Source organism: Zosterops lateralis, assembly GCF_965231275.1.
Source record: "Zosterops lateralis genome assembly, chromosome: 3".
Classification (NCBI taxonomy): Eukaryota; Metazoa; Chordata; class Aves; order Passeriformes; family Zosteropidae; genus Zosterops; species Zosterops lateralis.
Genome location: NC_139764.1, coordinates 26,308,163 through 26,335,499, shown reverse-complemented (window position 1 = coordinate 26,335,499; position 27,337 = coordinate 26,308,163). Strand labels below are relative to the sequence as shown.

The 27,337-nt window shown below is 46.6% G+C and overlaps 1 protein-coding gene across 1 annotated transcript in view; it reads left to right on the top strand.

Moving 5' to 3' along the window:
• The window catches only part of MDGA1 (MAM domain containing glycosylphosphatidylinositol anchor 1), a 139,387-nt gene that overhangs the window by 105,291 nt on the left and 6,759 nt on the right, over positions 1 to 27,337 (top strand). Inside the window, exons 11-14 of the mRNA XM_083857414.1 lie at positions 8,009 to 8,186; positions 9,221 to 9,244; positions 16,657 to 16,809; positions 18,007 to 18,141. Of these exons, the coding sequence (XP_083713540.1) occupies positions 8,009 to 8,186; positions 9,221 to 9,244; positions 16,657 to 16,809; positions 18,007 to 18,141 (490 nt within the window). The remainder of the gene's footprint in view (positions 1 to 8,008; positions 8,187 to 9,220; positions 9,245 to 16,656; positions 16,810 to 18,006; positions 18,142 to 27,337) is intronic.

Here is a 27,337-nt window from a genome sequence, read left to right as displayed (position 1 = left end):
CCAGTAAGGCACCAAGCAGTGCTGCTTTTCAGATGTGAGGCTCAGAAGAGTCTGGAAGCATTGCTCTCTGCAAGAGGGGATGTAGAGAAACATGGGAAATATTGTCTCTTACCCATCTCATGCCCACACAATAGACAGAGAGATGATCTCAGGCTCTGCAGAGCACGGTCAAGAGTCAGCACAACACAGGTAGCAACTTGCAGTAAGAGTAGAGAGCTTCTAGTCTGAAACAGAGGGACTGCATCTGCCCTCAGAGTTGAAAATAAGGCTGTGAGGCAGTAGAAGAGAGCCTCAGTTAGGGCTTGTGCTTGACTGCCTCTCTGACAGAGTGAAGGCTAGGTCTGTGCTTCCTTAGACCAGGGAACATACACTAATAAAATACATATTGCTTTCTGATCAGATCCTAATGAAAGACATTATTGAAGAGTGTGGAACAAGCACTTACAGTAATTCATGACAGCACCAATTTGGCTTCTCTAGGAAGCCATAAACTGCTGCTCTTGGCACCTAATGAGGATGGGCAGCTGATTGCCTGTGCAAGAGGAAGAGAGAGAGATTGACTCCCAGCCTTGATGGCTCCAGCTGTCCTCAAAAGCCACTGAAGGTTGCAGTTGCTTCTCCCTCTGGAGTTGGGAATGTTTCAGCCAAGAAACTGGGCCTCCTGATAAAGGACAGTTCAGTACAAAAAGCTTCCAGGACTCCTCATTTAGACTGAATAATGGATTTGGTTTGGTCATCCATCCTTGCTTAATCCCAGGATCTGAACCTGTGTGCTTGGCTGATGAAAAACATAGGCATGAATTTCAGTTCACTGACATGGTTGTCTGGGAAATGCCAGCTTTGTGCTTGCAATGTGATTATTTGTTCTGGAAACCCCTTAGGAGTAATGGTTATCAAGCAAGGAAAATGAAATAAATCCAACTTTAAACTTACCTTAGCCCTTTAATTGATGAGGTTAATACTTGACATAATTTCCATCCAAGATGGTGATTAAGTACTAACCAAAGAAAATATTTTAATTCAACGTGACAGGCAGAGCAAGTTTGATGAGAGATTATAAAGAAGCATCACAATGGCTATTTTCATATCCAAACCAAATTTCTTCCCTACCCAAACAATTTTTCCAGAGTAGGCAGGCATCTTCCCTGCAGCTGACACCAGCCAAAGTTCAGAATCCCCTATTAGGATTGTGCTCTTTAAAATTTTGTGCAGCTGACACCTGGCTGGGAGACAATGCCACCTTGGTGAAGGATTAGGAAGGATTAGAAGAAAGACAGAAAGACAGAATCTGAAAGACAGAAAACTACCAGAGTGGTTTGGTGGGGTGAAATGCAGTGGTACGAGGCAGGGTCATAGATACAGAACTGCAGGCTGGCAGCTCATCTCTTTGGAAAATGAGTGCAGTGAGCAAGTGAGTTGACTTCAAGGAGCTGCAGATAAGATGCAGGTGTGAGAAAGGCCAAATGCACTCCTAGATGAAACTTGAGGTACTCCTGGGCAAGGTGGAGGAGTGCCACTACATCTTATATGCAGGGCTAGGGCGCTGAACTCCAGCAGGTGGGATCATGCAGAAAAACACTGTAGAGTCAGTCCTGGAGAGCCTGTGTTACAAGAGCAGTCACAGAATGCTCAGCCTGCTTAGCCCAGCAAAGCAAAGGCTGAGAGGTGGTGAGGTTGCTGTCTGTAAAACATCAGGGGGTCAAGCAGCAGCAAGGGAGAAGAGCCATTTGAGCTGAAGGACAATACTGGCACAAGATAACTGGGTGCAAGCTGCATGTGAATAAATTCAGTCTGGAAATGAGAACATTAGGGCGGTCAGGCTCCGGAACAGATGTCCAGGGGGAGGAACAGGCCTAAAGAGAACAAACCACTTTTAAGATAAGATGTGATACATACATAAAATTAATAAGCAGAGGCAGCCCCTCTGGTGACAGGGGACGGGACCCTGTCAGCCAGGAGTGTACGTCCCCTGCTGTGTCCTAGATTGTAGCCATGCTTTGCCCTTCTCTGAACTCTGGGGGCAGAGGGGTTGTATCCCTCTGCCAAAATATAGATATCAAGTATCCCATTCATGGTGTTCAAAAGGAATGTCAAAGACATCTTCCTCTGCTCTGCCCTGTGGTGCCAAGGTGACATCAAGGATCACAATCTCAGTCCACTGCTGTGTGTCAGAGTGAATAAGAAGAAGGGGAAAGGAAGGGGCAGATTTGTGGCATATTTTTCCAGCATTGTGGGATATATCGGAGCCTCATGTTCGAGAGAGTTCCCTAAATTTCTTTATCCCCACCTACCTCCTGACCCTGTTTCTGAGCATTTTTCATTCCTCTTTTCCAAGAAATTACTTCTACCTGTGAACCTCATCTGTTGAGCTCTCATTCTCCAGCAATGGAGAATTGGATAATTTGCTTTCAATCTCTGGGACTATAAACTCTAGCACACATAAATTCTGTAATCATATTTCCATTTTTTTTCCCTAACTTTAAGAAGTCCATGGCTTGTAAATACTCTTTGAGGTTGCATCTCTGCCACATATGTAGCTTTGGAGGCACAGCTGGGACAGGAATTGAGGACCGGGAATGTTTGATGAAGTAGCAGGAGGTTTGGCATTGCAGAGCCCCATGTTCATTCCAGGAGCTGTTACCAGTGCCATAAACCATGTTCATTCCAGGAGCTGTTACCAGTGCCATAAACAAGCTCAGCCCCTTCCAGTATCTTGGGAGTATCTCTCCTGACTGTGAGCACTTTAAGGCCACGTACACTGCCAGTCCCATCATGGTGAGGGCAGTGGTGTGATTGTTTCTGGTCTTTGTGAGCAACACTCCCTTAGGAAGTGAGCAGCTGTATCTTAGCTGGACTTTGTTGGGATGAGGTCATCATAGTCGAAGCCACTGGGGAGATCTGATAAGAGATGATGCCTGCAGCACTCTAGGACAAAGCTGTGTAATGAAGCCAAGACTCTGTGCAAACAGGCTGAAATGGTACAAATGGGTGGCTCTGTCACACCCTGAGTATTGTGTGAGAAGTGCCCTTCTGCTACTCCCACCTTCTCCTGGCCCCTGGGCCTTGCTAAACGGGCATGTCTATGTGTGCTGGGAAACTGGGAAGCTTGGCACTGAGCTTTGAAGACCACCTTGACTGTTGGTTGCTTGAAGAGTGCAGCCCACCAGCTGCACAGGCAGTTAAAGATTATTTTGTCCAGATTATTGCCCCATGCTTCTTTTCAGACCTTTTTGAGATACCTGTGCTTCCTGCACCACCAGGCTCTCTACAGCTCCTAGTCTGGTGGGTGTCTGCTCTGCAGAGTGTCCTGATACTCACAGATGAGAGATGAGGGGGAGAATGGGGGAGCTTAGGACACCCCACCCCCACCCCTACACACAGCATTTGTCTGGTGTGTGGAGCTACACAGGGAGCAAGGAAGAGCCTGCCAGAGGGCTGGAGCCTGCGTGCAAGGTTGCTGTGCCACACCAGCCTGCCTTTATCTGCTGCCTCTTCTGCCTTCAAAGAGGCTGGAGAAGCTGTGCATGGAGCTGGGAGCTGTCCCTGCAGCCCATATCTGCAGTTGGTGAGAATGGAGTGGGAATGCAGGCAGCCACCCCTGTCTCTCTTATGCTGCAGGAAGGAGCAGCCAGGGGAATTTGAATGAGACTGAAAAAAAGGGTGAAAGAGCAAGCATGTGTAGAAAGGATTTGAATGGAGATGTTGGAAAGCAGAGCTAGTGCTTGTACCCTGAGCTGAGAAGTTGCTGAAGAAGCGAGACAAGTAAAGAAAGCATCAAGAGTAAATTGCAATGCTGGGAAACTGAATACCTGCAAAACAGTTCCTTTGCTCTGATCAGCTTGTTGGGGATCTACATGATTTTAATGTTCATTTTTCTAGCTGTTGTTTGTTAGCTTGGAGCTTGATGATGAAACAGATTTTCTTTCTAATTTCTCCCTCAAACACGCATTAATATACAGCTAGTTGTGAGATCACATGCATGGCTCCACAGATCACACCAGTCTCAGCACAGGTAGGTTGTCATGGTGGTGTAGAGCAGAACCACAACACTAACTCTTGACAAGTGTGTTTATTAATATCCTTTAGCTTTATTGAGGCTGCTAGCTGTTACATATCTGGTGTAAATGTCATTCAGTCTGAAAACATCATCGTGTTTTTTTTTTCTTTAATAGCCTATATAAACAGAAAATGTAGCTGTGGCAGTGTCATACCTTAGGCCCTCTGCTGTGACAGTTCCCCAGCTGGGAATGGAAGCAGGGGCAGAGGTGGCATCCTGCTTTTGTCTCCGAGACTCTTGGTGTGTATGTTCCTGGTCCCTGGGGCAGCTCAGCTGGCCACAGTGAGACAAGCACTCTGAGCATCACAAGCTGGCTCAAATGATACAACAGGGAAAAGGGGCAAACAGTGCCCACCAACAGGGTAGGTGATGGTGAGGAATGAGAAAGGGCACCCCAGTTTGCAGCTCCCAGATGTTTGGTGGCTGAGTGCATGTGAGTGAGTTCTCCCCTGATCACTAATACTTCTTACAGGGAAAGGGACAGGTTGCATGCACTGCACACAAAGACACACAAGCCACATGGGGCTGACTTTGCCCTTTGTGAGGTGTTTTTAGAGAGCCCATTCTACAAGAACATTCTCACCTCTGCAGCTTGTGTGATATTCAGCTGGTAGAAACTGGATTTGTTTGGGTTTTTTTCTTTCCCATCCCCTTCCTCAGATTATTGGGACTGGAGGGAGGTAAAGGCAGAGGCGAGTCTGTGCTTTGCGCAGTGCTCTTGTTCTGGCCCCTGAGCCTGGTGATGAATGAGCTTGTAGCATGAGCTCCTCCACTGAGGCTTCAGCATCTCTAATAAGGTGGCCAGTGTTTCCCTGTGCTCTCTGCTGGCCTCTGTTTTATTAACTGCACTGCAGCAATATTAAACTGGAACACTGGATCAACGTGATCCGGAGGAGAGATGCTAAGAAGGAAGAAGATACCAGGATAGCATGAGAACACATGGAGCAGGAAAAAGAAAAACAGCTGGCAATTGAAGTGGATTGAAAAATGGGTTCCTACTGGACCAATGCATGCAGCTCTGCACAAACCTGCTGCTGGCAATCAGGGACACAAAAGATGTTTAAGGCAGACCTTGGCCTTTACGTCTCTGTCTGCTAGACCTGTGCTAGTGATTGCAAGCCAGCCCCTGCTCCACATGCACACAGCAAGCAGCTGGCTGGAGCTGCCCCCTTTTCTCCCTTGCACTGATTTCATGCCCTTTAAACTGTGCTGGCAGCGCACCTGGCTCTTTCTACTGACAGCTGCAGCTAGCTCAGGGCCCATGCTGCTTTTCACAGAGAAGCCAGTCTTTCCAAAGACATCCAGGGCCAGTTGTTGTGATGCCAGGACTGTAGAGACTGTAGTAAAGATGTGCAGAGGGCAGTCTTGCTGGCAGCCAGCTTCTGTGTCTGTCCAAGTTGCATATCAGATAGAGACAGGATATACGCTGGGAGAAGACAGAGCTACAAAGTATTTGGTGGAAGGAAAAGACTCTCTTAAAACTTTACCTCTATGCACCAAGAGAAGATACATGCCAAGCCTTGGCTGTGCCTTTTCCATTAACTAGTGATCCAGGTCTCTTCTAGAAAGCAGGGAGGTTGTAACACATAGGAAGCATATGTGCCTTTAATTATTTGTTTTGCAGCCAAACCTGGGTGGAAGACGGTTATTTATTTGGTTACACAAGTCCCTGAGGATAGACTCAACTAGGGGATCCAGAGCTTTGCAGTCCAGACTGGAGGCTGATTTCTCAGTTTGTCCTGGATTAGATGTTGTGGGAGAGTACGTGATTTGACCTTGCTCCCAGAGGCTTTAGATACCCAAATTCCACCTAACTCCCAGATGAAGTGGAATTTGCACTGTCTGAATCTCACCCTCAAGCTTCTCTCTGACTCTCCATTTTGTTTCTCTTCTAAAGGTTATGTCTAGACGAGGGAAATGGCTCCTGACCTCCTCCTATTTGCTGGCTGCCTTCCCGACATCCCAGCAAATGGCAGCCTGTGGGGAGGAGCTGCTGCCAGCCCTCCCAGTCACACTCTGCTCCCCAAAAAGACCCGTGCCAGGAGCTGTACCACTCCAGAATTCTGCTTCTGGCTTCTGACTGCTTCTCTTCTCCCAGATAATTGGGGGTCTGGTGCTAATGATCCTAGTTTAAGTCCCTGGGAGCCAGCTCTGCCACTGCATGGCCAGAGCAATGGTGTGGAGGGCTGGCAGATGGGAGGGTTGAGCAGTAGGAATGCCAGTTGGGACAGAACCCAGCTGGCATGTGTGCAGATAGGGTGTTGTTGATATGAACAGATCCTGGCAGCTTCCTGGTGCCTCTAGGAACCACTGCCCTGGTCCTGCCCACTAGGGCTGCTCCCAGGTGCCTTGTAGGGGAGCACCAAGCTGGGGGAACAGCTTCCAGCTCTCTGCTCTATCTTGCCAGGGGAGGAGGAGGAGGAGAGTGCAGCAAGTAGTTCCTCAAGCAACTTACGCCCTGATCTGTTCAAGTACAAAAGTCTCCTTTGGTACAGTCTGTAAAGCAGGTGCAAAATTGTTTTTCACTTGGAGAACCACATGCATCCACAGGTTCCCAGGGACCACTCCCTGCCCCTTCACTTGGGACCAGCGTCCAAACTGTGAGCAGATCAAGGAGGTGGATCAGTGAGTTCTGGCTGTGTTGGAAATGAATGAGGCTTTGGCACAGAAAGCTCTACAGCAGCAGCCATTGCTTCTGAGGTTGAACTTAGAGCTATGTACATGAGAGCTGGAGACAGGCAGAGGAGGGATTGTGTGTCCTTGTTTTTACTAAGCGCCACATTGGCGTTGCCCCCTGCCCTGATTTGATAGTGGCCTTCACTTCTGCTGTGCCCTCACTCCATCTTCTTGTCCCACACTGTCCACTGACAGATTTGCTGTAAACCTTCCTCAGTGCATCCTGGTTTCAGTAATCCTGCAACTTCAGAGTTAATGACGTACACTGAGACGGCCTGTCAGGAGGACTGTCTTTGTGATGAAAACTTCAGCCTAGAGGATATGTCAGAGGCAGGAGAAAGCTTGGTGAACACTGGACTATAGAAAGTCCTGCCAAAAGTCTTTTTACCAGCACCATGATCCCCAGTAACATATCTTGCCACAAGGATCCAGGCACTGCACAGCGACAGGCAGGAAATTGTGTCTTCACAATGCAATCCTCGTTCTTGTTCTTTCCCAGCCAAGCAAGCATGACCATGGCAGGAAAGTTTCACTGACATGTAATTCATCATTTTTAGTGGTGCTGATTTTGATAACGATATTTTCCCCATTATTTTCTTGAAACTTCCCTGCTGCCTTAGCAAACCGAGCAATGTTTAGCTGGTATGGTTCTGCTAGCATAATTCAGCCCCTTTCAATGGGAATCAGAGGAAGAGGGAGCCTGTGAGTGACCCCAGAGAACCATCAACTTGAACTAGACCCCTTGCTCTGGTCTGCAGAGGCAGTCCAAGGATGGACCCTGTGGAAAATTTCTGAGGAAGAATGATAGTAGACTGCTCCCAGTGAGACACCAAATGAAGTGCCACATGGCCCAGGCAACAAATGAATTAATTCTGCAGCAGTGATTGTGAACTGAAGGGTGACTTGGTGCAGTGCCATGCTGTGTTTGCATAGGACGTGGGTGCACTAACAAGGGTGGATTTGGTTCATTTTCTCCCTCCTGAAACAGCTTTGTGCTTCTGACACAAAGTTGCTTCAGGCCCTGTAGTTCAAATTGTCCCTGCAGTCTCTCCCCTGGAGGATGCCGAGGCTCCCCTTCAGGGAGAGCTCAGGCTTCTGATCACTGATCTGTACCAGGGATGGAAATTTTCAAAGCAATACTGCATGAAGATCTCATGGAGCAAGCAGGTGTACATCCGTATTGAAAGAGGATGAATAGAGTGTTAAATGATGGATATGATTGCTCAGGTTTCCAGTTTCGGGATTTTCATAACTGTGGGTTCTTTTTCTATGCAGCTGTCTCAGAGAAACACCATCCAAACCTTTATTCCTGTGAAGAAAATGGAGAAAGGCCTGTTGCTGGAGCACATCTTGCCCAACCTGAAAGTGCCTCAGAGCTATGAAGTTCGCCTGACGCCCATCACCAGCTTTGGGGCTGGAGATATGGCTGCCCGCATCATCCGGTACATGGAACGTAGGTGTCTCTCCTCGGTCCTGCCTCAGGCCTGGGGATGTGGGCTTGCAGGGAGGTGGTCTTCTGTGACCGTTGTGTGGGTCTCTGTGCTCTGAGGAGTTCTGATGGCACAGCGCTATCACATTCAACTGTATTTTGGATGCTGCCATCAATGCAGAGCACTAGAGACCTCTGAAGGTCAGTCTCCACTCATCCTTCAATCAGCAGCTCTGACTTGTGCTCTGCACTCCATGGGCAGGAGATCCCCAAAACCCCAGTCAGGTCATGCTGCAGCTCCCCGTGGAACTGTGGCTTATTGTACAAGATAGCCACTGGATGCTGTGTATTAGCACACACGCATAAAAGTAAGAGGATTTTGGGAGACTTCAGTTATTTCCAGACCTGAATGCATGATTCCTTTCCTACGTAGTCACTCATAAAGCTGTATGTCTGTCCAATACCTTGAATCCCAGATTATCTCATTGGTGTACATTGACCATACTTCTGTCTCCATGAGCCCAACAGCTCACAGCTCACTCTATTCCCAACTCTGATTCCTTTACTCTCCAACAGGAGTTTGGACCCTCTACTTCAGCAGAAAGTACAGGTCCTTCTCCTGTTATGATTGCTTGATTTCACACAACCCTCTTGTCCTGTGGACTGACAGTATGTCCAGTGTCCCCAGCATACCTGTTATGTCAATCTTCCACAGTGCATCAAACTGCTTTGATGTCCCTCACAGATACCAAGCTTTGGTATCTAAGTGAGTGCTATCCCACTGGGTGCTCCAGAAGGAAACTACTTGGGTTGCCAGAAGATTTTCCCTATGATCCCAGGATCACCCCTTAGGTGGGGTTTTCTTAAGGTCTCTTGCTGCTTGGATCAGAGTGTCAGTGTCTTTTTCCATCACCAAAACAGGCACCAAGCACTGTGTTCTCACAGAGATGCTGCCAGGAGACTCATGCATTTGTGACCTTTCTTGATGTGTTTTATTTTCAGACTTAGATTATGATTTGTGCTTTTGTTTTGACTTGTTTTTCTATTTCTTTTTCCAGCAATCAACTATCCCAATCCAACAGGTAAGCAACCAGACCTTTGCGTTAATGCTTTGAATGTAATGTATGTTAGTCGAGTGCTCCAGCAGATCAGGCAAAACAAGCAGCTGGAATACACAGGTGACTTTGTCAAATCTTTTTTCCCCAAAAGAGGATGAAATTGCATACACTAAAGCTTCCAGTAAATATTGCTATTTGTTGTACCTTGAGTTATTGCCAGGAGATTTATGCCAGGGATATGCCTCTCACTCACACCCGATATCTTTGTGATGGGGTAGACTGTGATCTTGAGTACCCACCCCCATGCCCCAGCATGAAGAATCTACTTCCAGTTAGCAGGTTACTAAATGTTCCCCAAAATACCCATGTTCAGGAATATTCCCTATCTTCCTCTGACTAGGAATGATACCACTTGCTATCTCTGCAGGCTTGTATGGAGCAGTCTCTGGTTCAGATCTGTCTCTTGCAAATTCCGAGCACAGTCCCTTTCTTTTTCCCCTTCTGTGTCATCACTGTTGACTTGCTTATTTACCTTCTGGTTTTTCCTGGCAAGGTGCAGGCCCATCTGTATCGAGCATGCAGAGTTCCCATTGATTTTTAGAGCAGGATACACAATGTCTAAGAACAATGTTCTTTAACACCAACATGACAGTGCCCATTGAGCATAAAAGAGGAATTCCAGCTTGCTGTAAGTAGTGGGGGAATGATCTCCAGGATATGCAACAAGATCCCTGTACTTTGAATGTAGGATGTAAGCCCAGGCAAAGCTCTTGGGCAGAGATGGGCAGATTACTTGCTAGTGCTCCATGGAGAGCATGGGGCTGTTTGTCCCTATTTCCAGCTGCTTGAGTCACTATTCAGTGGTTTTATGTATTACTCTATGTATAGGTAAGTGCTGTTACTGCACTGCAGGGTAGCAGTGGGGAGGAGAAGCCAGGATTAGGTGATGGCAGAATCAGGATAGGGAGCTGTCTTGTTAAGGCAGCCACAAGGTGTTAATTTTTGCACATTCACAGTCTTGAGGATGGTTTGATGAACCATACCCTGCCTGAGAGTAGGAGCTTCTTACAGTGGCAGAGGCTCTAATTCCTGATTGCATTTGCTTTCTTTTCCTCACTTCCTGATCTACTTTAAATATTCTCCATAGAAGACTCACCGGAAACAGGGAGCGTATTGCCAGGAACCTGCTCTAGAATGTGTCTCTCAGTACTTGCTGGAGGAGGCAAGCATCCCAGCCCACAGGTGGAAGTGACAAAATCTGGCCTTTTGCCACTTGCTTCTACACTGCATAAATCACTGGTAAACCCAGAGCAACTTCAGTCCTAATTGTGTCAGTCTCTTGGGGTCTTTGTAAACTGAGCCTTCAGATTGCCAGGGTAGCTTTAGCAGCTTGATTAAGTCCCGGACAACTGCAGGGAATCTGCCTATGGTGGAACATAACTCAGCCACTCCTGTTTTTCATGCAGTAAACCCAACACTTGCAATTTCCCCTTGGTATAAACTGCCCAGCTTCTGGTGAATATTGGGACCTCTAGTCCAGTTGAGAGGGCCTTGCCCGTGAGTTCACACCTTGAGACTGCCTGAAATCCGACCCACCACACTTGCTTTCAGATATGCCCTTTCCTTTCATACCTGCTGCCAGTGAAATATGAGCCCAAAGGCTTTTAGCTCTTTCTTTGGTCCACAGCTGAGTTCCCCGATTCTCATCCCAAAAACATGGAAATCTCTCCTGCTACCACTTCTCTTCATACTTCCCCTGCTACCACCACCCCCAGGGAAAAGTTCACACTAGGCTGCTGAGCCAAATTCTGGGAGCAAACATTGAAAGCTCTGGAGTGAAAGGCAAAGATTAGATGATTAATGCCTCTGGCAGCCTGATCCAAGGGCATGCACAATGGTGATTAATTTACAAACTCTGAGAGTCACTTAATACAATTACTTCTTCATGCATTTTCTCTCTCTCAGCCTAATAAGATGTTAATAGCATTGGGGCAGGCATGCGTGTGGCACGGTTACAGAGCCAGGTATTGGGTTATAAGGGAAAAGCAAAGGAATAGCAGAGGAAGTGAACAAAAGACATTGGGAATTTCAAATATTTAGAGGTTACCAATAAGATTGACTCTTAATAATTGGTTAATCTGATACTAAAAAACAGAATTTGTATTTAAAATCTGCCTGAGCATTATCTTAATTCTAAGATTGTACCTTCAAGTTCCCTTAGAATAACTGATTGTTTTAATGTGACCAAGTTCCAGTGCTGGGGAATCTGCTTTGTCCTTAACTCCTCTGCAATTTTATTTGGATACAACTTTTGGTGTCTAAACTAAACTCTGGAGTGCTGCGCCACAAGCCATTCCAGCTCCTCATCCCTGGATGCTTTGGTGTCCCTTGTTTTATCAGATGTAACCTTGGTGATAAGGTTATGAAGAAATATGTGGAATAGCTGGTTTATTTTTTGGTTGGCCAAGGTGTCTTGCCCTTTCATAGCAGCAACAGTGTTCTCACACACCTGCAGTCTGGCTGTGTGTGGTGCTAAAACCATGATTTTGGGACCATGGGCAGATGCAGTGGGTGGTGATCCATGGCAGATGTTGGTTCTTGTAGATTAGCCTGGCTTGTTGCTTACCATGTATTGCTGGTGTGTCTGGTCTCTGATAATGCTCAGAGTCCAGAGGAATTCAAGTTTGTTCGAGTAAGAACATGTGGGAATGAGGTGTCAGCCTGTGTTTAGAATTGGATTACTCAAGTTTGTTCCTATTCTTCAAGAGTGTTTTGTAATGCAAAGGTTAAAAAAGGTGGCAGTTCTGTGTATCCTAATGGCAGATAGGATGGCTTAACCAGTTACAGCATTGCAAAGCTTTGTTCCATTACTGGTCATAAAATCCCTAGAAAATTGCAATGAGAGAGACCCTTAAATGTTCTTTCTTAGATCAGGACATACTTTGAGGTCTCAATACAGTTCTCATTGTCTTTATTTTCTAAATGGGGAAGCTGATGTCCAGAAGATGTTAGCCTGTGGGTGACACAGCAGGTCTGCAATAGAGCTGGGGCTCAGAGCATGATCCTTTGTGCTCCAAGCCAGTGTCAGTTGTCACACTACAGCTAAATGATGAAGGCAATTTTTTTTCAAGTGCACTTTATCTGCTATTCTCCCATAGACTGCAGCTAGAATAGGATTATTATTTTTTGCATTCATTTCATCTGGCAGCCAGAATTTCATAACCAGGGATGGCTTTCCCAAAAGGACTTGAAAGGAAAACCTCTATTATGTTTCTCAAGAAGGCAAAGCAAGAAGAAATGCTAATAGCCACAGTAGAGGGTCTCTCCCCTGGGAATGCATGGAGGTGTCCGTGACTGAGAGCAAACATCTCTGCACTCTCAGCTGCCACCACTGCAAAGCCTGCCAAGGAAATCTGTTTGGCACACACAGCACTAAATCCAGCTTTTCAGGAGCCAGCTCCCCTGCCACCTCCACCTTACCTGTAACAACCCAGAGAACAACTTCTGTGTTAAGTATTTAAATACAGAGCTTAAATTTTAAATAAGAAGTTTCCTTTACACCTTGATGTTGAGCCAGGATCCCTGGCAAATGGCAAAAGTCTTTAGAAAGGTTTGCATCACACAGTCGAGGTCAAAAGTCAGATCACATGTGTGGACTCTGAGGTACAGCAGGTGATAAAGGTTTTCTTCTTGGCTGGATCTGCCAGGCTTGTCCTGGTTAACATTGTAGACAACCTCCAGAGGTGACATGGTGGCATGTCCCAAACCACACTGAACACTTCCCAGTTATTCATGGCGCCTCCACTTGTAGCTCAGAGAAACCACAGAGCTTTGCTTTCCTGTGGCATGTTTTATACCAAAGGACCAGGAGTTGGACCACTTGGGTTCTGTTTCCAGCTTAGGCACTGCCTGCTGTGACCTTAAATGTGTCTCTCTATACACTGTGCATCTATTTCCCCACATGTAATGCAGAAGATATATAGAAAGAGGCGTTGCTATGCTACAGAGAAATTAAGAAGCCTTGTTCATTAGTTGTTGGAAAATGCCTTGAGCTCCTAAGCTAAGCAGAGGCAATGTGCTGGAGTTTCAAACTCCTGTACAGCAAGTGGTGTTGCACATAAGATGGATCATATTGTTGATTAAGCAACAGCATTGCTTGGTCTGTGATGCATGGGACCCTTCTGTGTTTTATGTGCATTACTAGAAACATTGCCTTCTGGAAGGAGATACATTTCAGTGAGACAAGAGAATGCACTCAGGGCCCTATTTGGATATTGAAAAAGCTCCCTGTAGGCTTTTGAGTCAAATTCTCTGAGCAGTCTCATCCCAAGTGTGGGGCTTCTTACAAACAAGGCACAGTAGTCCACCAGGCTGGCACAATCAGGCCTTGGTGCTGAGTTTGGAATGCCATCCTCAGGTCCTCTTTTCTTGCACAGCTGTCTCTGATCTCCACCTGAGCTTGTGCTTTCTCCTTAATCTGCCTTTCCTTTGATTTCTATGCCTCCTCATTTGTGGTTTGTTCCCTCTCAGTCAGTTGCCTGGCTGACCTCTGTTACAGCTTCCAACTCTGCTTTCTCCCTCTTAGTCCCTGTTAAGGTAATTCTGTGTTGGAAAAAGATGTCATCTTTCTTTGAATGTCCATGTGCTCAACAGGGTCAGAGGTACAAACCGCCCTGGTGCTTTTGCAAAAGGACAGTCATTGTGGATCCTGCTGTATCTTACAATGCCATTGTAAGATAAAATGTGTTTCTTTTAACTGCAGCTGGCAACCCATGAGCTCCAGCTGGAGCTGGAGTCATGCAGATGTTTTTGGTGCAGTGGAGAGAAACCAGGAGTATTACACCACCCAGCAACGTCAGCAAGTTTGTGGGCTCCAACTTCTCCTTTGAGGACCACTGGGGATCTGGTACAGCCATGAACTCCCTTCTGTCAGCCAGAAGAGCTGAGGAAGGACCCTTAGGAGCTGTCTTCTGACTTTTTTCTCCTTCCATCTCTTTGTTCTGGGGTTAAAAGAGACCCCCTATCCCACATAGTTACCCTGTCTCAGACCCTGCAAGCATCTGCCCTGTCCTCTGCTCCCTTCTCCTTCAGGTCCAGATGCCATTTGGACCTCTATGTTAGGCACTGCAGAGCAGTGGCTAATTTGGATTTGGATGCTAATTAGAAAAGAGCAGATTGAGCAGAAAGCACTCAGGCAGGGTTAATCAGCAGTTAAGTGGCCAGCCCAGAGAAGCTCCCCATGGCTGTGCTCAGCCCAAAGGAGTGGGCATGTGGCGTTTCCTGCTGAGTTTACTGAAAACCCAGCTGCCCTGGTCTGTGAACCAGGCCCTTGGCTTGCCACACATTGTCTAACCTATGCTGGCAAAGACATTTTTGCAGGTTACTGCAGGAGGCTGCATCTTCTTTTCTGCTTTGATGGGATGCTGGAAAGAGATAGGCAAGAAGAGGGAACCTCCCACTTCCCCACCACAGGGGTGTGAGGACCTTTGATGTCCATTTGGATTACAGTCATTTTCACTTCCAAATGGGAGGGTATGGGGAGGATGCTAGCCACCAGAAGGTAGGCTAGCCACCAGAAGGTGCAGTATCTCAGAGTCAAGATGCTCAGAGTCAAGATGTTCATTTCATGGGTAGTCTCTCTTCCCTGGCACAAGGTAACAGATTTTGTTGTGTATGGTAGGTGTATGAAGCTCCTACCATCACACTGTACTGCATCTGGAGCTTTTGGCCATGACATAGCAGAAAACTTCCCATGTGTGTCCCATCCTTGGCACCCAGCCCATAGGCTGAGTACCCTGCTCTGTCCTACATGTCCTGCCAGAGTCACTCTTGCTAGGAGAAAAAGCCTCCTGCCCAGGAACCAGAGCAAGTCATGACTGAAGAAACAAGAATGCAGGAGCCACAGGAGGCATTTGGACTTCTCTTCATCTTGGCATGATAAATAACAGTGGGAGGTAAACCCCAAAAAGTTGAGTTTTGCACCAGCATGCCATGGATGAATTCCTAGTACATTCCAAGCCCTTGTCAAGAGCCTTGTTTTCCTTTGTGTGTGTGTTCTTTCATGGCTTTATCTTTCAGTTTCATAGCACACCTCCTTGCTCTTACTTAAAAGAAGCAATTAAAGATATCTGTGCATGCTGTATCTACATCACTCACTCAGGTCCAAGATCCCACTTCCAGCTCATTCTCCAGCTCTGGTTTCTGCCCAGGGACCTTTCAAAACACACAGCAGTTTTCACATCAGTCCTTGGGCCTGTTTTGTCTTTATTTTTTTTGCCTTTTTTATCCATCCCTCTCCTATTGTGTCAGCAGTATAAAGCTGGTTCTTGACCTTTGCTTTTGTGACTCAAAACTACCTTTTTAACACAAAGGTTACAATCTTCAGCTTGGTCATGTCCAATTCATTCCAATCTCTGCAAGTCTATATTGGTTTATGTCTATGCACAAGATTTTTCATCTGTCTTACAATATTGCTGTAGGGTGTAACTGTCTTGTGGTAGTAATAAAAGTGAACCCTACTGCACATGTGGTTGATCCTACATAAAAATCTTTACCTACGTGTTTTATTTTGTTAGGGGAGCCAGCATAAGCTGCAAAATCAAATGTGCCTTTTAGCTGGTGTAAATTAGATGTACTCTGGCTAAATGACACATTTGTCATGCTGAGCTGACCTCTTCTTCACAGCTGATTTTTTTTTCATGTGTGCCATAGTTTAGTTAAATATATAGCCTGAAGGGGGGTCATCTGCTGCTACTTTTTCCTCTCTCCTGGGGAAATTATTCTACCATCAAGTTGTTCTGATATAAAAGCCCTTGCAGCTAGTTTGCCTTCGGTGATCTTTTAACCTTCCCCTACATTTGCCCCTTCAGATCTCTCAAAGAATCTCTTTCTCTTTAGCCATAATAGCTTTATTACATTTTGTCAGAGCATCACATCCATCAACCTGGATTAACACTTTTGTAGTAACACTAATCACTGATGTATTATGGGTAGTGATGGGAAAAGGGGGAACATTTTTAAGTGAAAGTGGGGACATTTAGATTAGATTTTAAGAGTAAATGTCTTACTCAGAGAATGGTGAGGCACTGGAACAGGCTGCCCAGTGATGTTATGGGTGCCCTATCTGTGGAATTGTTCACAGTCAGGTTGGATGGGACCGTAGGCAACCTGATCTAGTGAATGGCATCCCTGCCCATGGCAATGGGTTTGGGCCGGAATGGACTTTGAGGCTGCTTCCAACTCAACCCATTCTGTGATTTCTGTGAGTTCTGTGATGCCTTCCTTTGCAGCCTCCTCCTGAGGTCGGGCTGCCCATCTGCCCCTGGCTTGACCCAGAGCCTCAGTGGTGACACAGCACTTCTGTGAGCACCCAGGTAGTTTGGGATGGGTGTTTGAAAAGCAGCAGCTGAGCGGCCCCTTCCCTTCCTACCCCACAGACAACACCTGCCGCTTTGAGGACGAGAAGATCTGCGGCTTCGTGCAGGACAAGATGGACAACTTTGACTGGACGCGGCAGAACGCCCTGACCCAGAACCCCAAGCGCACCGTCAACACGGGGCCCCCCACGGACATCAGCGGTACGCCCGAGGGTAGGCACCACTCTGGGCTTCTTCTGGCTTGGCAGGGGAGGGGAGGTGCACACCATCCCTCGTCAGGAATCTTACAGATCTGGAAGCTGATGGAGGGCTGATCTGCTTTCTGCTTCACACCGGGTAATGGGAGCAGGCAGTTAATTTGCATGTTACTGATTGGAATTAAACACGCGATTAAAACACCCACAACTTTGTTGAAGGGAAGAGTGTGAGCATTAGTTCTTGTTGTCAGCTAATTGCCTGATGCCTAATGCCCTTGCACTGTTTGATGCTTGTTTTGAAGAAGAAAAAAAATGGATAAACAAGTAGGAGAATATCTCTAACACCTAGAAATGGCCCTGTAGGTTTTAGTAAGCTGTTTCCTCAAGGAAGTTTTCAGGGATGCAAACAGATCTCCTTAGTACAAAGCGCAGAAGCATGAGAGACCAGACAGGAGCTGCCTGAGGAAGCCTCACCTATAGCTGGAGGAGATTTGGGTTACGTATTGCTCACCCTAGCTGTGTGTGGAGTACATGCTCTCAATTTAGCTGGATGCTACATCCCTCTTTCTGTAATAAGAAAAGTAAATTTGTATGCAAACACATATCTTTGAACTCAGAAAAAATATGGGAAACATCCAATTGCCCGCTAAGGAAATGGTTTTTCCCATTAGTGTTCAGTACTCCAACCTGATTGAGCATTGAAAATTATGTTAACAGATTAAATGGCTAATCTCTTCCTCCCTGGGCTGTTAGCAACTGCCTTGGTATTGTTCTCTTTAGACAACAATATTGTTCAGGCTAGATGTACCAAATCCTCTCTCCCTCTACTTGAGGCAGAGAAATTTGTCTGAAATAGTTTCTCTTTCTGGTGTTCTCCTTGCACAGTGCAGTCAGCTCTGAGGCTCTTGGTGCTCCCAGACAGATATGCATGTGCATGTTCAGGGGTTCACCTGCTGTGTGTGCTCACAGCAGGTCTGCAGAAGATGCCTGTCTCTCCTGTGATTCCCTAAATCCTGCCAAGGCAGGAGAGGCACTGCAGATATGCTGCAAGAGTCTCTGGCCAGGATCACAGTGGGCATAGAGCAGTTGGGCAGAGCAAGGCCATGTCTCCCAGAGGAGGGGTGGTCTCCCAGCCACACTGACATCCCATCATTGGGAAGAAGGGAGATGCAGTGCACTCTGCCTTTTCCCACCTTTCCCTCTCCTTCTGCAGGTTATTACATGTTCATTGAGGCGTCCCGGCCCCGGGTGACAGGAGACAAAGCCCGGCTCATCAGCCCCCTCTACAACATCACTGCCAAGTATTACTGTGTCTCCTTCTACTACCACATGTACGGGAAGCACATTGGTGAGTACCCTCTGGGGAAGGGTAAACTCAGCCTCATGTGGGCTCCTGGGGAACATCTCCAGCCTCTTGCTCCAGCAGCTGTGTCTGTGACCACCAATTCCAGAGGGCAGGAGTCCTACTCCAGTATTCCAAGCAGCATGGTGGGCTGCTGCACTCCAATACTTTTCCCATAGCCCAGCAGTGTCAGGGTTGTGAGGCTGTCACAGCCCATCCCTGGGGCAGCACCTTACAGTCAGTGTGTCCATTGGACAGGAGAGGAGGGTGAAGGGGCTTTGTGAACTAGAGAGCTCTGAGGTGGCCACAGCTACATTGGGGTGCACAGGATGAATGTTCCCCCGGCTGTGCCCAGGGGCTGCCTGCTCTGCCTGGCTCCCTCCTCTCATTGCTGTAAGCCTCAAGTGCAGCGAGCACCACAGAAAGTGCCTGGCACACTAATGAGTTTCCATATCCAGTCAAGGAGCAACTGTTAATTCGTCACCTCTTGATTATAATTTCATTAATTTGAATAATAGATGCACTCTTCCCACAGCACACAGGGTTATTAATCACCTGCTGGACTAGAGCCTGACTGAAAAATCAGGGCCCAGGCAGGAATGTGTCCGCCCTTCAATAAGCGGGGTTAATTAACCACTCTCTGCTTAATACTGTAGATGTCATTGGAAGGGAACATGCTCCTGAGGCTGGCCACATCTCTGTGCACATGTGGCACAGCTGAGAGGTTAAACTGCAAAATCTGGGCAAGGCTGAAACTCTGACACCATGGGTGTCAGGGGTGAGGAGCTAGGCTGCAGTTCACTGAGCAGGTCTCTATCTGTGTCTGTGTTTTGAGGGTTCATATCTGCTCTCTGCACTTGGAATTGGGCTAGGTCAGAGGTGTTTTCACACACCTGGATTCCCCCTGGTGACAGGCTGCTCCATGTTGTAGTCATGCCAGCGGTGGCAGGCTGCTCAGGCGGAGCACTGTCAGTGTTGGCTCACACCAGATTTTCTTGGACCTGCTGGTCCTGCTTAGCTGACAGAGTCCAGCTGCTAATGCTGTCTGGCAAACTCATGTGTTCCTGCAGCTCGTCCTTATGGTAAGTCACCTCTGCTGCCTAATTCCTGCTCGTCTTCTCCTGGAGGCTTGGAAAGGGGTCTCATTCTTTGATGAGGAGTGGCCTCGACTGGTGGGAGATTGGCAAAAAAGAGATGTGGAGAGAAGAAGCCTCTCTTGCTTTTTTTCTTGTGTCATATTCCCAAATTCATTTCACAGGTGAAGTAAAAGCTCATCAACATTTGCTTGATTTTGGAAGAGAGCTCAGTTTAACAGTTCTCTTGTGGTGGTCTGTCTGGAGATGACATGGACTGGACATGCCAGAGAATCAATTCATTACAGGTTTTTTGGGTTTTTTTGCTTTTAGCCATTTTAGCTCTTTACTGATTTGTTCCACCCACAAATTACCCAAAAGTGACAGTGACTTGGTCCAGCAAATCCACCATATATCTGCCTCCATATTGAAACTCAGTACCTTGGTGCCAGGCTTGATGCCCTTATTGGCCTAAGTCCTCTCAGAGTTCTTAGGGCAAAACAAGTTTGTTCAACTCTTCTTCTTTAGTCCTGGGCTAGAGGAGGGTGTAGGACTCAATAGGACTTCTCCTGTGAGATGAGGAGACAGACCCTGCCCTCCCATCCATCTCACACATGCAGCAATGTGAAGGTAGAGGTGGGGTGGCTGCAATCCCAAGCCACACTTTGCTTCCCATAGACCTGGCTGTCCCTGATGCCTGCAGTCATGGCCACAACCCCTGGCTCACCTCATGCCAGTGCAGTCCTGCCAAACCGGGTGCCAGCAAGGGTGTATCAGATTGCTCCTGTCAGCAGACAATGCCAGCAAGAGGGTGTCTCCCATCCCAAGCCTCTTCTAGCAACTCCAGCTCCATCGTGGAGCAAACTGAAGCTCTGTCACTACAAAAAGTAGCCATATAAAATCCCGACATTTATTTATTTTTTTAATAACCCTTTTATTACCTTTTTTTTTTTTCCCACTACAGAACTTGAAAGCTGGTTTACTCTCACAATTTGACTATAAAATATCCGTAGTCATCCAGGCAAATCTTCCCTGGGAGAGTTCCCAGACACTACTCGTTTATAATAGATATGACGAAAGAGAGAAACAGAATACAAATGCACTTGTTGTAGCCATGATATAAAATATTCAGTGACTAGCAGAGCAGGATGGTGTTGAATATCTCTCAGCTGATGAGAGAGCAGGATGAAGGGGAGCTCCCTGGAGGCAGTCCTCATTCTTCTGAAGTTATTTGGTCATCTTTTTTTCATCCTCTGGCCCCCTCTGTAGCAAGCATTCACACTGCCCTGTGATCCTGACAGCCCCAACACAAAAATCAGGGGTAGGGGAAGAAAAGAAATCCCTTTTCCACCAGGCATTCAGGAACAAGGGTGTGTTACTTGCAGCTGGTGTAGAAATGTCGAATGAGGCTCAGCCGGTTGGAGCCTGGTGCTAATGATACCTTCATCATGGCATCAATCCCTGTATGGGCCATTCGCTTAGGAGCTGGCCTTGATGATCCTTGTGGGTCCCTTCCAGCTCAGAATATTCTCTGATTCTGTGTTTCTGAGGAATTGCTTGCTTTCTTCAGGGGAAGAAACTAGCCATGGCAGCTAGCAGTTATTCACCAAGTTCAAGAAGCCTCTTTGCCAGGTTGACTGGGAGCAAATCCTCAAGTCTTCGCCTCAGCCATCAGATGCCTCTTCCTCCCTTCCCAGGCAGAGGCTGCCTGAGAGGAAGATGCCTTAAGAGGACAGTTTCCCTGACAGACTGGTTCCACCACAGTCCCCTGACACCTTTCTCTCATGTCTTCTAACTCAGTGGTAGCCAGATTGTGATCTGTACAGACTCCTGCTCGCTGCTGGATGCTCCTGCAGGCCCTGCAGCAAGAGATGTCTTCATGGTCAGTTCACAGGATGAAGGCTGCTGAGAGAGACATGGAAATTTCAGCCACTGAATAGAGACATAAGGGTGTGGTTTGTTCCAGTGCTGACACAGACCTGATCTGACCACCCCAGCTAAGTCTGGTCTATGTATAATCAGGATGGGAGGCTTCCAATACAATTATAAAGTACTCATTGATTTCTTGAGGAGGGAAAGGGAGTGAAAAGTGCCGATCCATGGTATCTAGTGACAGGGTGCATGGGAATGGTTCAAAACTGCATGAAAGGAGGATTAAATTTCTTTATTGAAAGGGTGATCAGACACTGGAATGGGCTTCCTAGAGAGATGATCAAAGTGATCAGGCAGTTGGTAGTTGTGGATACTTTCCAAGTTTCCTTTCCCTTAATTTCCCTTTTCTTTTTTCTCTCTTCTACTCTATTCTAAGATCCCATGAGGAACAGTGCTGCGGATTGATTAGGAAGGATTTTGGTTCTGAGTGACTGAAAACAATGAGACCTGATCAGATCACTTGGCACAGCATCTGAGTTCAAGAAAGCCATGGCTGTTTCACAGAGGGAATTGGGTTGTGGGCAGGCCACTTACACAGGGAGTGTCAGCACTGATGCCCTCCTGCTGAGGAGGAATCACAGGTCTGGGAGGCCTGCCAAACTGAATTTCTTCTTTACTTCTTCAACTCAGATCAGACAATCAGTACAAAGGTGTGTCTAAAAGGCCGTGGTAGATGATCACACATAGGAGCCAGCAGGTGCCTTGTTTCTTCAACTTGTTTCTGACAAGTGATGTTAGTCAGAGCTGTCAGGTCACACAGATTGAGAGGTACTACTTATGTCAATGCAAAAGCAGCTTGAACCACAATGGCATCATTTTTGTAAGATTCACCATCGTAGCTCCCTTGTTCCTACCCAAACTTTGCTTATGAACACAGCACCCTGCCACTGCACAGTAATACAGGTGGCACCCTGGAGGTAGCTGCATTCTTTTGGTACATGAAGTTTGCCTTATATAGAAGTGTGTTGTTCATTAAATCCATGCCATTAGCTCCAGTGCAATAACTCTACACAGTAGAGATTACATCACTGGATTGATTGAGGGGAGGCTGATTTTCCTAATGAGTATGATTCACTTCCCTCTAGGCTCCTGAAAACAAGTTGCAGTTAGAGTTGAGTGAACAGTTTGTAATGAAAAAATGTTTTCAATTTTTTTAATACTCTTTCTACTTACTCAGATGTGTTCTTGGCCATCAATAAATACATATTTGACTAATGATTTGTTAGAGATCCAGCACCTTCCTGTGGGCTCCGGTATGGACCTTTGGATAGATTGTGGTCTCTTCTAGTAGTATCTGCATGGGTGTTTTGGGAGGTTAGTCAAATACTATGATCATGAGCAAGGATTATAAATACCTAGCAAGAAGACCACATATTTGTAAAGTGTCATTCAACCTCTGCAAGTTCAATACAGTGGCTCTGAACCAAAGACAGATGAAGTCATTGTTTTTCTAAAGAATTCAGTGAACTTGGGATTAGAGGCATAGATTTAAAGATTATTAAGACCCAACGGTACTGATACATTATCTAATCAGACTTCCTGCATAACCAAGGGCAGAGAATTCCCTTCAGTTACTCTTGCTGGAGCCCAGTAAATAGTATGTGTCTAAAACTTCATTAGATGTTTACTTACAAAAGCAGCAATAGTATGTTTGATATGTAGGATTGGATCACCCCTGAGCCAAAGAACTTAAATCTAAAGAGGAATACGTGGAGACAAGGGAAAGGTGTTCAGATGTGAATTGGCTACATGTTGTTTTTATTCCACAAATATTGTGTCTTCATGTTGATGCACACATTCTGTTTAGTTCCTTGAATGTGGGTTCACTGATCCCTGCCTTTCCTTGCTCCTCATTAAAGGAAATCACTGAATCAAGTTCCCAGTGCAGATAGGCACTGAAATGTTGCCTTCTCTCTTACCAGTTGAATGTCTGACTACTTTCCTGCTGCAGGTTTTGTTGGGAAGGCTGTTGGAGCACAGATTGCTGTCACCCATTCATTTGCAGATGCCCCAAATCCTCACAGATTTTCTTTGCTCCTGATCACCTGATTTGAGACACAGTTATTCCTCTAGTGGACAGTTGCTGTGATCTCCCCTCCCTTCATTCAGCAGAACATCTTTCCATTCAAACTTTAATCACAGCAGCAGCCTTGTGCAAAGTTGAGAAGCTGTGAGGATACACTGCAACCTGATCGTCTCCTGAGACATCAGGTGTTGCGTCAATTATTCAGACACTGAAATTGATACATACAAAACTTAACAGACACTTAAGAGGAAACAGGGGCTCTCAGAGCATATCCAGCTACTTCTTCAACACTCCCTTGTCACTCTTCTGTTCTCTCCATAGACCATTAATTGTTTCACTGTTGGTCATTCCAGATGCACATCTGGATGCCCCCCTGGGTGCTCTGACAGGATAAAGGCTATGGGGACAGAGTGAAAACTATGATACACTACTTGTGCATCCATCCCTATCTGTACTTGAGCTTCAACCAGACATGATTTTGTAATGTATGGAAATGCGTCCCAGAAAGTCAAAGAAATGCTCAACAAGTGTCAGTCACCATCATCACTTCTAGGAGTGACTTCATCTCCCAAAGAGAGATCTGCAACGATGACAGGCACCCCAACACTTGAAGGAATTTGAAGTTGCAGGTTTGGAGTCTAACTGTCTCAGCTAGTTGCCATGAAGTTCTGTGGTGCTAGTAAGGCAGGCATGAAGTGGGATAAGTCTCTCACTAAAATGCATCCCGTAATGAATCCTAGCTACAATGGGCTCAAAGCTGGGAGCACAGCCTGCTCTAACAAACAGCCTTCTTGCAGCAAATCACTTTCAAGGCCTGAACCGTTCATCCTCTCACATCTCCCTGGGTTGGGCAGAGGATGAGGCCAGACAACAGTTCTTGAGTGGTGTCCTCAGTTCAGCAGGAAGAATATGTGATCTCAGCTGCTCCTTCCTCCTGTTTCACTGGCTTCAGCATTGGAGTAAAACAACCCATCTGCTGCCAGCCCTGCAGCCATGCAGCTGCTGTGCTTGGCTTCTGGGACTGAGACACCACTGACAGGGTGATGATGGGGAAATGGGGAAATTGTTAATAGGGATAGAAAAGAGACAGGCAAAATTTTCCTCTGCATAAGTACATCCGTGTCTGCAGGGGTTTTGTCAGGAGCCCTTTCACACACATCTTTTGTATTTTGAGGGCTCTGGGAGGCTCCCTTCTCTCTTGCTGAGGTCTTTGCAAAGCCTGCCCACAGAAGGGAGACAGGCAGAGTCCCCTGTCTGGCTGTTGTGCTCCTTTAAACCTGGCAGTGTCTATGAAGCAGACTTTGTTTCAGCTCGTTGGAGAGTGCTGAGCACAGTGCGTGCTCTCAGTCTGAGAGCGGAGCACATGAATTCCACAAAGGACCCAGCTGTCTCTGGTGCCAAAGATGAAAGGGCCCGTTATCAAAGCTGGGAGGAGAGAGAGCATTGCCTGAGGGCATCTAGGCATGTCATGAAACAGAGGGTGAACAAGGAGCAAACAGACCTCACAGATGAACTATGGTTCACTCTGCTTCTTGAGTCTGCAAAATTGGTGGGAAAAGTTGCCTACACATGATCTCCTTCTTGCTAGGTTTATAATACTCTAATTTTTAATGGTTGGATTTGATATTAAAGGTCTTTTCCAATGTAAACAATTCTATGATTTTCCCACAGGCTGGCCTCTCCTATCTAAGGTAGTACCCAGCACATCTGGGGACCAGCAGCTGGAGCAGGAAAGAGGGAAGGAGCTGCCCCCATCGGCATCTTCCAACCCTGTTTGCCAGCTGCACAGAGAAACGAAGGAGAGCATCCATTTCCCTGCCCAACACCTGCCCCTGGCCCTGCCTGGAGCTCAGTCACCAGCAGCACTGGGCTCCTACACAGCCATGGCCCCAACAAGTGACCTCTGAACTTACCCCTGAGTCACCCTCCCTCTATTCTGTTCTAGCTGCATATCAGATGGGGCTTTGTTCTTCTGAGATAGCATAATTTTAACATTATGGAGCATGGAGATCTTTTTTCTCCCTCTTTTGAATTTCTTAAACCACATCCTGTTGTCCACACATAGAAGGCCTGTTACTGGTCACAAACAATGTCTGAGGGAATTTTCCATGAAAATGGGTGCCAGGATTTTGTTCCATAAACACAGTATCAAAGATAGAAGTCTCGTATCATTCATCTTTCTATGCTAACAGTTTCTCTAATTAGACTGGTGGATCAAATGAGCAAAGGAGCTCAAGCATAGCTCCATTGCGAGTCTGCTCCTGCCATATCACCATCTGCTCTCTTTACACACAGACAGGTGGGGAGATGCTGGAGAGAAGGAGCTATAGCTGTAGCTTGCCTGCCTTCCTCCCAGTATTCCTCATCACGAGACAGCCATGACAATACCACTGCACTTTTCCCATTGTCTGCAGGGTCCAGGACCCCCTGCCCCGTATGTCTCCCCAGGGGCTCAGCCGTATGTCCACTTTGCCTTTTTAGAGTGTTGTTGTTTCTCTGCTGGTACACTTCTCCATCCCGAAATTCCTGTACATGCCAGACTGGTCAGACAGATAGTGATGGATCATAGATCAATCTGTGCAATTGGCTTTGCCATGTCAGGAAATATTGCTTCAAGCCCAGCCTCATTTGATGATGTTTTAGGAGGTCAGAGGTGAAAGCATGTGGATTTCTTTGGGGTTTTGAAATCCATAGTTAACTCCAAAGAAAATTCCCTGTAGCCATATATAAGTAATTTTCACAAGTTTGCTGTAGGGGAAACATTGCTAGTCAAAACTTACCTTATTGCTGTTTATATCCCCAGAAAGTCCTAGACACAGCTGGAAACAGGAGGCTTTGATTCTCCTGATTCCTTTCTCCATAGCCTCCCTACTGTACCAGGGCATGGAGTGTCCCACAGCAGTCACCTGGCAGCACAGGCTGAACATTCTCCATGCCCCAATGCAGATGCCTTGTGAGTAGAAGTGGGATCGTGCTGCTTTCCAAACTCTGACCAGGATGAGTTCTCTCAGCCCTCCTGCTCTGAAGTTAGTGAAACGGTGGCTGCAGAAACATGTCTGTGTAGTGACCCTGTGACCAGACAGAGGGGACCCTGCACACCAAATGGAGAACAGTGAAAGACGTAGAAATAAATTCTATGTAGTCAGGAGTGGAAAGCCCAGAGGCTTTAATTGTCTTACTCCTCATATGTTAATGTGTGAAGCATTCTGAAAGACTGTGAACGAGTAAATACATCCTACCATGGCACAAAGACAACTTATATTCCTAGAAATTATGAGTCAGTACCACTTTGTACTGTTTCTGCATCTCTGTCTGTGCTACAATTATTTTTCTACCTTCTGCTGTCTAGCTCTCAGAGCAATAACTTTCCCCCCAGCTCTATAACCAGCCTGATGCTGACTGCTATTCATTAACATCCATTTAAATGAGAGAGGAAGAGAGACCTGTGTTTGTTGTGGAAATTACAAACAGTAATAGATTCTTTCTGGAGACTGTCACTTGCTCCTGGAATTTGCCTGCCTTAAGCTTTGGGCTTTTAGTTTCTGATCAGTGGCATTACATTAAACACTCGAAGTGCTCAGAGTTCCTGTTAGAAATGTAAGAGCTCTTTACTCCCTGGATTGGTTTTAGCCCTCATTTTGGGTCTAAGGTGACTCTGCTAAACTGAGAGGTCTAAGTCCTCTCACACTGTGAATCTCTTTCTAGCTAATGGGTATCTCTTGCAATCAGTCAGCTTCTTATCTCAATCTGTCTTGCCTGCACTTGGAAATGCCATGGGATTTTCCATGGGGGCTTTCATCCCTGAATTCCCAGTTGGGTGCCAAATCTAAACTGAAGCTGCAGCCAGGAATTCTCATCAATAGCTGATCTCCTGAGATTGTCCCATACTGGAGCAAGGATCTTTCAGGAGTGCAGCAGGCAGTTGCAGTGAGACCAAGCTGCATGCCAGCTCCTGGCTGTGGATCCCAACAGCCTTCCCTTACCCATCCCACAGAGCTCTGCTGCCTTTAGATGACAGTCCATCTCTCAGTGCATAGTGTAATCCTCCCTTTGCTTCCTGATTACTCCAGCTGCCTTCTTTCTGTCTGAGCCATGTAAACTGAGCTGTTCCTTAGCCTTCCCTCCACCCCATCACCCTGCATTAACTCCCCAAGAGAACTCTTGAGGAAAC